This window comes from Rattus rattus, chromosome 2 (assembly GCF_011064425.1).
Source record: "Rattus rattus isolate New Zealand chromosome 2, Rrattus_CSIRO_v1, whole genome shotgun sequence".
In the NCBI taxonomy this organism is placed as follows: Eukaryota; Metazoa; Chordata; class Mammalia; order Rodentia; family Muridae; genus Rattus; species Rattus rattus.
In genome coordinates this window covers 155,736,544-155,748,376 of record NC_046155.1, presented here as the reverse complement: position 1 = coordinate 155,748,376, position 11,833 = coordinate 155,736,544, and the positions used below count along the sequence as shown (strand labels likewise).

The 11,833-nt window shown below is 49.0% G+C and overlaps 1 protein-coding gene across 2 annotated transcripts; it reads right to left on the bottom strand.

Moving 5' to 3' along the window:
- Positions 1–511: 511 nt before the first annotated feature.
- LOC116894362 (sialic acid-binding Ig-like lectin 12) lies at positions 512–9,100 on the bottom strand. 2 transcript variants are annotated; one of them, XM_032896065.1, is made up of 7 exons: positions 8,674–9,100; positions 8,192–8,467; positions 7,964–8,011; positions 6,618–6,879; positions 5,575–5,664; positions 5,141–5,222; positions 512–716 (listed from the first exon to the last, which is right to left on the bottom strand). In XM_032896065.1, the coding sequence occupies exons 1-7, from the start codon at positions 9,098–9,100 to the stop codon at positions 528–530; spliced, it is 1,374 nt and encodes a 457-aa protein (XP_032751956.1). In that variant the 3' UTR covers positions 512–527. The 2 variants fall into 2 exon arrangements, with proteins under 2 accessions (XP_032751956.1, XP_032751954.1); XM_032896063.1 differs by having other exon boundaries at positions 5,575–5,668; positions 6,622–6,879.
- Between the last annotated feature and the right edge of the window lie 2,733 nt (positions 9,101–11,833).

The window sequence follows — 11,833 nt, the reverse complement described above, 5'->3', positions numbered from 1 at the left end:
ACTCACAACCCTCTGTAACTCCAATTCCAGAGTAGCTGATGACCTCCCCCAGCCTCTGCAGGCACGAGGCGTGCATGTGGTGCACGGATGCGCATGCAGGCCAGACATCCACACACATACAATTACAAAGTCAAAGGCTGGGTGGTGCTGGCGCACATCTTTAATCCCAGCACTTGGAAAGGAGAGGTAGGGGGATCTCTGTGAGTTCAAGAGCAGCTTGGTCTGCAGAGCAAGTTCAACACAGGAAACCCTGACTTGAAATAACAAGAGAGGGTGGTGGAAGGAGAGAGAGAGATGGAGGAAGGGAAGAGAAAGAAAAAAGTCAAGCTTATGATTTCCAGGGCACAATAGCAATTGGGTGGGCAGGGTAGCACAAGGGCGTGGGCAGTAGCAGAACGCCTGTGTCATGAAAAGAATGGCCCTGAAGTCCTACACATCGCATGTCAACCTAGGCGACCCTTTTGCTTCTGCAGAGCCAGCCTCCTGTGGCCGCCATGATCCTTCTGGCAATGTTCATGGCCACGTGGTCATTTGTGGAGCCTTATCTCTGAGTACTCTGTGGTAGAGCCCTGCTGCCCCCAGGAGTCCCTGGGCTTCATTTCATGAAAGCTGAGGGAGGCATAATGTATCTCTTCCTCTGTGGAGGAGGGGGCTGCCTCAACTGTGGAAGGCAGGGGCTCAGAGCTGTCATCTGCATGGGATTTAACCAGGGGACTCTGTAAAGAAAGGAAAGGAGAGAGTCAGCTAGAACAACAGCGGCCCCTGGAACCCCATATCTACTCACCCACAAACATTTTTAATTTTAAATTACGCGTCTGTGTAGGGGTGTATACACATATGCCGCAGTGCCTGCTGACGCCAGAAGGTGGCATCTGATTCCCTAGGGCTGAGGTTAAAGGAGGTTGTGACCCGCCCGATGTGGGTGCTGGGAACTGAACTCGGGTCTTCTGCTAGAGCAACACATTCTCTTAACCCCTGAGCCTTTCTCCAGCCTCCCATGTGCATTTTTTTGGTGGAAATCACCTTCATTCCTACTTTCTGAAAACATTTAATACTTAACAAGCGCCCCCTCTCCCTAGCTCCAGAGACAGCGTTTTCGTCTCTAGTTTATAGATAGGAAGCTGAGATGGAAATAAGCAACTCAGCTAGACTCCCTGGGGAAGCTGGTGCACAGCTGCCGTGCTAGACTCAAGGGGCAGAGGCAGAGGCAGGAGACTCACGACAGATCCAAGACAAGTGTGGTCTATGCATGAGGTCCAGGTCAGTCTGGGCTACTGTAACAAGCCATAAAGAGAAACCCAAATCAAAACCCCAGTCGAAAGAATAATCCAGTTCTTCTGACCCCCAACCCCTCTTTGTAGTAGGGACGCGTGTGGGAGAGTCTTAGGTAGTTGCTGGGTATCCTAAGGTGGAATGGGAATGAGAGACCATGGCCTCATTTATACTTGATCTGTGTGTGGTGTGTGTACACATGTGAATGCCAAGGCAAAAAGTCTGTGTCAGGTGTCTTCCTTTATAGTGTTCCACCTTATTTCCTAAGACAGGATCTCTCACTAACCCTGGAGCTCACCATTTTGGCCAGATCCCATTATCTCTGCCCCCCCCCTCCCGGCACTATGGTTGTAGGTCTGCACCACTGTGCCTGGTGATCCAATCTCAACTCCTCATGCTTGCAAGCACTTTACCCACAAAGCTCTCCTCGGCCCCAGCCTCGTGCACACCACTCATTAATTGAAGATGGTCCTAATAGTGTCTGTCTGAGCGCTCAGCATGGCGTGTCTGTAATCCCAGCACTTGGGAGGCTGTGAGAGGAGCACTCCTATGAGCTCGTGGCCAGTCTGGACTACATCGTGGTTACTGGCTCTGACAGGAATATACAGCAAGACACATCCCCAAACAAAACGAATGAGTCAACAGATGCCTCATTGTGATTTGTGATATGGACAGGACAGGATGGGTGACGGGTGCAGTGCCTTGATTCAGGCATGATGCCTGCCTTCCAGAAGCTTCTGGTACAGCAGAGCAAGGTAAATAACAGCCAGACAAAGAAATTTTATCTGGTGGGAAGAAGAATGCTCCTTTAAGAAACTCCTAACCCAAACACCTAGAACTTGTAAATGTGTAAGCAGGAGGGGCCTCACAGGTGGTACTGAGCTAGAAACCAGATCGGATAGAAACTACACGAACATGCACTCAAACACACATACACTTGGCTGAAGGAAGAAACGAGAGTGCTTTTAACTCATGTAACCCTAGGGGTAGCCAAGTTGAACCCTGCCTACATTTAATGTTTTGGATTTTATTTTCATGTATGTGTTTATGTGTGTATCTGTGTGTGGGGGGATGTGAACAGGTGAGGGTAGTACCCATGGAAGCCAAAACATGGCGTTGGAGCTTGAGTAACAGGCAGATGTGAGCTTGAGTAACAGGCACATGTGAGCTGCCTGATGTGGGTGCTGAAACTGAACTCGAGTCTCCTACAGGAGCACTTTTAGCCTGTGAGCCACCCCTGCAGCTTTCTTGTCTATCTTTACATGTACCCAGGGCACGAACAGTAGCCTACAGGAGGGCCCAATCCTTGAACACAATGTCTATGTTATAGTAAAGTATTGAATAGCCACATTAAAACGAAGAAGAAAAAGAAAAAAGGAGAGGAGAGGAGAGGGGAGGAGAGGAGAGGAGAGGAGAGGAGAGGAGCGGGGGGGAGAGGAGGGGAGGAGAGGAGGGGGGAGGGGAGGAGAGGAGCGGAGAGGAGAGGAGAGGAGAAGAGAGGAGCCATAGGCCATGCACCTCATGGCCTCGGAGCCACAGAGTAGAGGCTGTGGCCCATGGCTACTGCCCAGAATCACAGGAGAGTACTGATTCACATCCTACTGGTTCCAGTAAATAATCAAAACTCAAACTGTCCAAGTATGGCTTCCACGGAATGGGTATTGCTTTTGTGTGATGTTAAAGCTAAAAACTCCTAAGCTGGGCTCACAAGATGGCTCAGGGGTAAAGGTGCTTGCTGCCAAGCCTAAGGATCTGAGTTCAATCCCTGACACCCGCATGGTGGAAGAAGAGAACCAGAGAACCGACTCCTGAATGTTGTCTTATGATTGCACACACACACACACACACACACACACACACACACACACACACACACACACACACACACACACACCACAAAATAAAAACAAAACGAATGAATGTAAAAGCATAATACAACTTTAAAAAGAAAACTCGCAAATCTAAAAATGCATAACTGGAAACATTATTGTGTTCCTGGAGTGTTTCTACCCGAACCCTCAACCCTTGTCAAACAGTCAGTAAAGCAATACAGTCAGAGTTGGAGAGATGGCTCAGAAGTTAAGGTAACATACTGTTCTGCCACAGGACCAGGGCTCAATTCCCAATGCCCACATTCCCTATAGCTTCAGGGGATCCAGCTCCCTCTTTTGTCCTCCATGGGTACTGCACTCAAGTGTGTGAATTCACTTAAGTAATGTAATTAAACAATGTGTGCTCCTCCTCTTCTGCCCCATACTGTTTCCTGCGGTCTCTTCACCCTCAGTGACTGGCACCTCTCTCCTCCTATCTGCCCAAGGTAAACCTCTGAGCCAGCTTCCAGCCTCTTCCCCTCATCATCCTTCATCCCCTGTCTCTCAAGCCCCACCCTCAGCCCATATGTCTTCTCTTCACCTTGGCTTCATGAGCGATCTATCAGCCAGTTCAGATTTCCACCCCATCATCTCGAGAATCCTTCCTAACGCCTCTGCCTCTGTCCTCCCCTTGCTAAAGTGTTTCCTGCCTGTTGCATCCAGAGGCATCCACAGAGGTACGGTAAGACGTTTTTTCCTATGGAAGTTACAGTTAGCTTGTTCCTCATACTGGTCTGTTTGCTCAGAAATGATTTACACACTCAACTTCTTCAAAATCACTTCCTGTGCTGGCCCATGCCTCCCCTGTCTCTTCACACAGCCCTCATGGCTGCTCTTCCACTCCCCGACTGCTGCCCCCCCCTTCCTGAGAGGACTACTAAACCTAGAGCATGGATTAGATAGATAGATAGATAGATAGATAGATAGATAGATAGATAGATAGATAGATAGATAGACAGACAGACAAACTAACTACGCAGCCTATTTTGCAGGTACTTCCTAGTTTCGATACATTTCCCCACAAAAATGTCTCTATCTTTTATTTGTCATTATTGTTTGTTAGAGTGGTTTGATAACCACCTCTCTCTAAAATAAAACATAACAGAGTCCAAGGTTTTCTACGGTTCCTCAGAGATGGGTCCCTGGCGCCTGGTCTTTGTTAGCACTTAATATTTCACAAATGGCTGAGAGGATGGGACCCAGAGCACTGGCTCAGTGGTAAAGTGCTTGCTGTGTAAGCATGAGGGCCAGTGTTCGGATCCCCAGAAATGATGTGAATGACAGCTGTATGTGGTGGCCCACCCATAATTCTGCTTTAGAAGGCAGAGGTAGGGGATCCCTACAGCAAGCTGGCTAGTGAGAATAGCCGTATCAGTGATCTCCGGGCTTGATTAAGTGGCCTTGCCTCAGTGAACAAGGTGGAAGGGCCAATGAGGATGATTCTGATCATCAATCTCAAGCCTCCTCTTACATGGGCATCTTCGTGCATGCACACTCCCACACACACACACACACACACACACACACACACACACACACACACACACTGCCTTGGCAGGAGCCAAAAGGCAGAGAGGGTCCTGCCGCTTGGTGTACTAAAGAGGAAGATGACATAAGAACCTGTGAACTTGAGATGAAGAAAAGGAGAAAAATAATGAATCCTTCTCCCCGCCAAGCCATAGAGCAAGCAGTGTGGACACTATCTACAGTCATTGAGCTGGGAAATGGACTAGAGAGGTCCTTTTGCAGGACACCCAACTTGGTAGGGTGTCCAGGTGTCTACCTTAATTACTCCAGGTAGAGGGAGGAACAGACATCTATCTCCATCCATCCATCCATCATCTATCTCCATCTCCATCTCCATCTCCATCTATCTATCTATCTATCTATCTATCTATATCTATCTATCTATCTATCTATGTATCTACCCACCCACCCACCCAGGTTCCATCTCAGGGAAAGGACCCTGGGCTTGAGCAGGCACACGGGTCACTCACCTGAGACACTGAGACCTTGAGGGCATTTGGATGCGGGGCTACCACAGCTGTCCTGGCTGGTTTCCTCCTGCAGGATCTTACTCTGGGTGTGAGGACACCAAGGAGTCTCTCAGTATGGGCAGGTAGGGGGTGCAGACTCCCCCCACCCTCTGTTTGCACTTAAGTCTGTGGAGGGTAGTCAAGGTGGCCAGTGCCCCTGTCACAGAGGCTCTTGTGTTGAAAGGTGACTCCCACCATCTGGGACAGGGGAGCCTGAGGGTTGCAACACCTTCTCCGGAATTCTACACATTCACCATATGCCTAGAGCACAGCTTCCCTTGACTTCAGGCTCCCTACCCTCCTAGGTCTCTCCCCCAGGACTCAGGGTCAGGTACCAGGCTTGTCCCTCACCACCCAGGGTTCTCCTTCTCCACCAAGGCTGGGCTGATACTCACGCCAGGAGAATGATGCAGAAAGACAGGAAGAGGAGGGCTGTGACACCTGAACCCATAAGGGTCCCCATCATCATTTCAGATAAAGTTGCACTTCCTGCAGATAGAGAATGCTAAGAAACCTCTCCTCCTTCCCTAGCCCCACACAGGGAGCAGAACTTTCCCCTTTTCTCAGCCCTAGCTCAGATATCAGAACAGGGACCTGAGTGGAAGGGACAAGTGGGAGCACAAGAGAAGGCAGAGGGGTCACTAAAAAGCTGGGCAGCCGTTGACTTTGCTTTAGTTTCGTATCCTTTTCAACATAAAATTACTTTGCATTTTAAAACTGGGTCATCAGATGTACCTCAGCATGTATTAGGGCCTGGGTTCCAACCCCGGATTCACAACAGGCAAAGGAACACTCTGCCCCAGCCAGATGTAGTAAAGGATGCTTGCTTTCCCAGCTACCTCTGAAGCAACATGGGGAGGCTCTCAAAGTCAAGGGGTTTTCTGGGCTATAAACTGAGTTCAGTGTCTGCCTGGCAAACTTGGTGAGAGTCTGTCTCACAGTTGAAATAAAAACAAGAGCCGGGGATATAGGTCAACTGTTAAATGCCTGCCTCGAGTCCCCAAGTGACACGGATGGGACACGGGCCACCACACACGGCTGACTACTGACTTGTTTTCACGTTTGTTTTTATACTGTTTTGCTTTGGTTCGGTTTTCTCTCGGATTTCATGTCCTTTCCTCCTGGCCTGCGGAAGTAAGGACCTTGGACTCAAAGCTCAGCCATCTACGTCCCAGCCCCTCTCCTCAGTTCAGGATTTGCTGCTTCTTGACCCACCCATACCCTCCTCACAGCGGGAGTAAGAGAGTGAGGCTCTGGACAGCCAGAACATTATAGGCCTCACAGCTCCGTAAGACTTGGAGCTAAGGTCCACCCTCACCCCACCACCCCACCCTTCAGCCCCCCTCCCCCCCTGAAGCTAAGAGGACTAATAGGAACACTGCCAGGATGATTAGGTGTTAACCTCCCTCTGCCTGCCTGCCTCTGGCCCACAAGCCACTCACTCTGTGGAGACAGGTTCAGGGAAATGTATTGGGAGCCTAGGGCGTGCTGAGCTTGGCAGGTATACACTCCTTCGTGCTTAAGATGCATTGGAAACAGCTCCAGGAGTCCGGGTTTAGACAACTTTGGTGGACACAGAGTCAGGTTACCCCAGGACCAGCTTAGGTTTGCCGGGGGATAGCTGTCGGCGCTACAGATGAGACGGAGTGACTGGCCCTCAGAGATAGGAAGAGATGAGCCGTTCCTCAGGATTGTGGATACTGTAGAGAAAGAAACAGAGTCAGTGAGACGTGATTAAGAAAAGGTACATTAGAATCCAGAGAGGGCACTGGCACACTGATAAGGAGCAAAGGATAGGAAAACATGGGCTTTCGCTTATCACCACAGCAAGAACCCAAACGTCCCATTTCAGTGTGAACTACTTGACTATAAGATTCAGAATTAGAGAGAACATGAGATCTAGGTATACACTTGGAGTTGATGAGAGAGAGTCAGTCAGAGATGGGGGGACAGAAGGCGAGAGAGGAGAGAGAAGGGAAGGTTGAGGATTGAAGGCAGTGTCTCGTATAGCTCAGACTGGCTTCAAACTCACAAATAGCAAGAATGACCTTAAACTTCTAGTTCTCCTGCCTCCACCTCCCAAGTGCAGGTATGAACTACTGGGCCCAGCTTATGTGGTCCTGGGGATGGAACCCAGGGCTTTGAGCCTGCTGGGCAAGTAGTCTATCAGTTGGGCCACAGGGGTTTATCACCCAAAGACACACACTGTTGTCACTAGTCACTGCTGGCGGCACAGGGAACTCCATGGTTTTGTTGCTCATTGGTACAAGAAACCCAGAGAATTAGATCCATCAGTTCTGGGTACTGTGGTCATGGAGACCAAAGCTAATCTCGGCTACTGACATCTGGTTCCTTCCAGAACCGTAGGTGGACAAGCCTGGGTTCACAGCCTGTGTGGACAAAACACTGGTCACTTATGACTGGACACTGAGCTTCTGAAAATAAAGCACTATATGTGTACTGAGTGCCTAACTGTAGCTGTGCCTCTTTACATAAGAACTCAGAGCACAGCTATGGGGGGTTGGGGAGGATGCAGGCAGATCCTGGATGGTGTGGCTCTGTTTTGTGCGTGTCACCCTGTACCTACGGTGGTTGTGGGGCATTGCAGATCTGTGAGAGTGAGAGGTTAATGCTGACCGGTGCAAACTCCTAGGAGTTTTGGGAGAGTTGATCCAGTGGTTCTCCAATAAGGAGCCTCTGTCTCCAGGATGAGTCCAGTGTGAGGATGAATAAAGTGGTCAGAGCTGAAGAAATACTATATCTCCCATCCATGATGGCACCTACCTGAGTCAGCTCCTTGATAGACGGTCACAGTCAGATTCTTTGGAGCATCTAAGAGAGAATGACACAGGGAACTCATCAACTACTCTCTGTCTCCAGCAGTAGCCTAGGTGGTTGTGGCAGGGAGCCATCATCCTGACAAAGCCCCCTTATCAGGATTTTAGGACCCTAGTGTCCCCACCCTGGGGACAACTTTGTGTTAGAAAAACAGGCATCCCAGCCCAGCCTCACATGACACGTTGAGACGAATGGTCATTCTTGTGGTCACATCAGTTCCAGGAAGGGTCACCTGACAAGTGAGGTTGGTGCCATGGTCCTGGGGCTGGGGGATGATTGTTAGCACTGAGGAACCAGTGGTGTTAGTGCTCAAGGGTGACACAGAGGTACCAATCCAGGAGAAGACAGGGGGTTCCCTCTTCTCACAGTCCCAAGGCACAGAGCAGGTCAGGTTGCTGGGATGACCAGCTTCAAGTGTCTCCGGGAGAACACGGAGGGTGTTAGTGAGCGCTAGAGAGGAGAGGGGAGAAATGGATCATCAGGAGGGTGAGGTACAGCTTCAGAGGAAGCCCTGGCTCTGATCTGCTCCTCCCCTGAGCCCTGGTGCTCAGACCTAGCTGCTGTCAGGACAGAATCCTATCCCAGCCCTGCCCTGAGGCACGCATGACTCAACCGCCACCCCCCTCCCCATGGCGTCTTTGCAAACTATGTCTGACCTGTCACATCCAGAGTCATCATGTTCCAAAGATAATTATACTTTGTTTTTCCTCTCTCCAGGCGAAAGAAGTATGTCCCTGCATCCTTCTTTTCGACCTCTCTGATGTTCAGGGAGCAGTCGTTCTTTTGCTGGTCTCCAGGCAGGAAGAATCGATGCTGGGTCCTTTTCTGTGCTGGCCTTTTTGGGTTATTTGTGGCCACAGGGGCATCAATGTCTGTGTTGGCTTTTTTCCGGAACCAGTATCCATAAACTGGGGATGAGTCAGTCTGCCAGACCTTGGGATAGGAGAAGTTGCAGGGCACAAGGACACACAGGCCCTCCTGTACCACCACCTTTCTTTCCACATTCAGGGTGAAGCCCTTCGAGGCATCGGCTACACCCTCCACTCCCTTTATCCCCCAGAGTAGCAGCAGCAACAGCAGCATGTCCAGCTGAAAATGTCTCTCCAGGCTCTGCTTTGAGGAACTAAGAGATGCAAGGCTTGGAGGAAGCCCCAGCGGAAGCAGCGGTGAGGGCCAGGATAGTGGCTGCCCCAGGAGGAGGAGCTTCAGACCCAGGCACTGTGAGGACCTTTGGTCCTTGAATATCAACCACCTACCACCCAGATCCTGAGACCAAAGACGGACTCTCCCACACTCACCAGTTCAGGGCCTGACCCCCTCTTCACTTTCTCTGTACTAACCTTAGCCTTTGAGTGACATTTTTTGTTGACCAGTGAAAATGCATTCCTCCATCCAGAAGCCCCAGAGCTTCCCCTGAGGCTGATGATATTGGCGGGGTTGGGGTGGGAGTAGGGCATAGGGAAGAAGAGGGACTGGAAGGGACAGGCTGGGAAGCATCCCTCCTTCCTTTAGCAGCTTGTCCTGGGCGCATGCTCTCTGCACAGTAACTTGTGTCTTGTTCCCAAAGCTCCACCGTCTACCGAGGAGATGGATCTCAGGCCCCTGGGACGTCTCACAGCCAGAGGCTCAGTAAAGGTAGCACAGATTGAATTGCTAGTTGCTAGAGAGGGGTGTGAAAAGTCATAATTGTATTGCGCAGTGTGTAAAGATGGACCTCGTATTGTTCAAATGCTGGTTGCAAAACATTGCTGCCCAAATTATTCCCTGATTGGTCAATAAAGAAGCAGATCAGCCAATGACTGAGCAGTGGAGAAAATAGGCCTGGACTTCCTCCCAGTCAGGGATAGGGAGACAGAGAGAGGAAGTGGGGATTCACTATGGGGAGGGTCCAGAGGAAAGATCTGGAGCCCAGAGAGCCAGACCAGAACTAAAATGCAAGTATCACTGGGATTTTTGACTAGGACATAGCCAGATTAATTTAGAGGATTAAAACGGAGTAATACTGCTCACTTTTTCTGCCCTTAAAGCTTGTTAAATCAATATTACAGTCCAGTCTCAATTATTTAGGAGCTAGCGGGATTAAAAGTAAAACTGCAACAAACACTTTATATATTGCCACTAACAGGTGGAAACTAACATTCTTCCTATTAAAACCCATCAAGGGAACCGAACACATACCTAGCTTGGTAAGTGTTCGTTTCACACGCACGGAGCTCTAGTATCCATTTTCTGCACCACATAAATTGTGTGTGGTAGTAAGTGTCTGCAAACTCAGCACTTAAGAATAGGAGACAAGAGGGTCGGAAGCCCAATGTCAATTTTGGCTGGCTACCGTAGTGAGTCTCAGTCCAGCCTTGCCTTGGCAACAGTAGACCCAGGCTCAAAACATACGAACCAACCAACCAAACAAACAAACAAACAAAAACAAAAAAGCCAACAACAACAACAACAACAACAACAACAACAAAAACCACAGCACAAGCCAAGATACAGCAAGGTTACAGAGGGGAGTCTCACTCACGGTAGATCAGGCAATATGGAGGCTAAAATGTTGTACTGAGACTTGGTAGAGAGAAGATGGTCAAATGGAAATCCAGTGTAGCTGATGAAGCAAGAGAGGAGATATTTTAAGGAGATGCTTGTGCCTTCTATTTACTATCTTATATTTTGGGACAAAGGTCCCCAAAGAATTAAAATTTCCACAGGAATACCATGCTGGGGTAAGGGAAATGCTAAAGTCTAGATCATACCCACAGGTTGAACTCACCACCCAGGAAGAATCCAAACAGTTTTGACAAAACTCACGGGAACACCTTGTGGGCCAAACAAGGATGTGTCAAAGATGCATGGTATCATACCTTGGCAAGGACTCTTATTCGTACATACCTCTTGCTCTGTAATTAAACCTAAACTTCTTATCAGGACCCTGAATATAGGCTTGAGGGTCACTGAAACTTCTTATTTGTTTCTGTTCCTGTATATCCAAATTACATCAATTCTCTTCTCTTTTTCTTATGTCTTTAGTTGGTGTATGGGAAGGTCAAACTCTTAATTTGTTTCTGTTCCCAGCGTATCCAAATTACATCAAACCTCTTCTCTTTTTCTTATTCTTTAGTTGGTGTATGGAAGGTCAGTGTGACCACGCCTGTCTATTACGGCTACTAGTGCTCAAGCATTAACCTAGAAAACTACAACAACAGAGATTTTTAAAAGAGGTAAAACCCCCTTCCTTGTGCAAGGATAGGTTTCTCGCTGGAGTTGGAATTCAGGGTCACCCACATTAGGCAGATGCTCTAATCCTGAGCTATGTCCCCAGCCCCTCACTGGGGGATTCTAGGCAGGGGCTCTAATCCTGAGCCACACTGTCAGCCCCTCATTGGGAGACTCTAGGAAGGGGTTCTCCTACTGAGTCATGCCCCTTGCCTCTCCCTGTTATTCAGTCAGGCTCTCTACTGTTGAGTCAAGGCCACAGCTCACCAATACATATTTCTTCCTCGCTGTTGTCTCTTACTCTTGCCTAACTCCAGAGGACCACTTGTCTATTCAGGGTCCTCCCCAAGGGATGAGCAGAAGGCATAAAGTGAGAAACTCCAGCCTTGCATTGTCTCCCCTCAGGAATGGTCAGTGGTGGGAGCGAGGAGGAAGTGGAGATAATCCTGAGAAGTCAAGTCTCTTTTGATTTATGAAACATTTGGGATAGGGAGAAATATATAACCCATCAGAAAAGTGACCCAGAGATATACCACAAGAGAAATGCCTCCAAGAAACTTCCCATTGTAAGCCCTCTAGGGTCATCCACCTTATTTTTACATTTGA

Excerpts from the sequence above, each read along its gene's own strand:
- LOC116894362 (XM_032896065.1), bottom strand. The coding sequence starts at position 9,100 with ATGCTGCTGTTGCTGCTGCTACTCTGGGGGATAAAGGGAGTGGAGGGT. Across the intron at positions 6,880-7,963 it reads CTATCAAGGAGCTGACTCAG|TATCCACAATCCTGAGGAAC; the intron begins GTAGGTGCCATC and ends CTTTCTCTACAG. Across the intron at positions 5,223-5,574 it reads TTCTGCATCATTCTCCTGGC|AGTAAGATCCTGCAGGAGGA; the intron begins GTGAGTATCAGC and ends CCTCACACCCAG.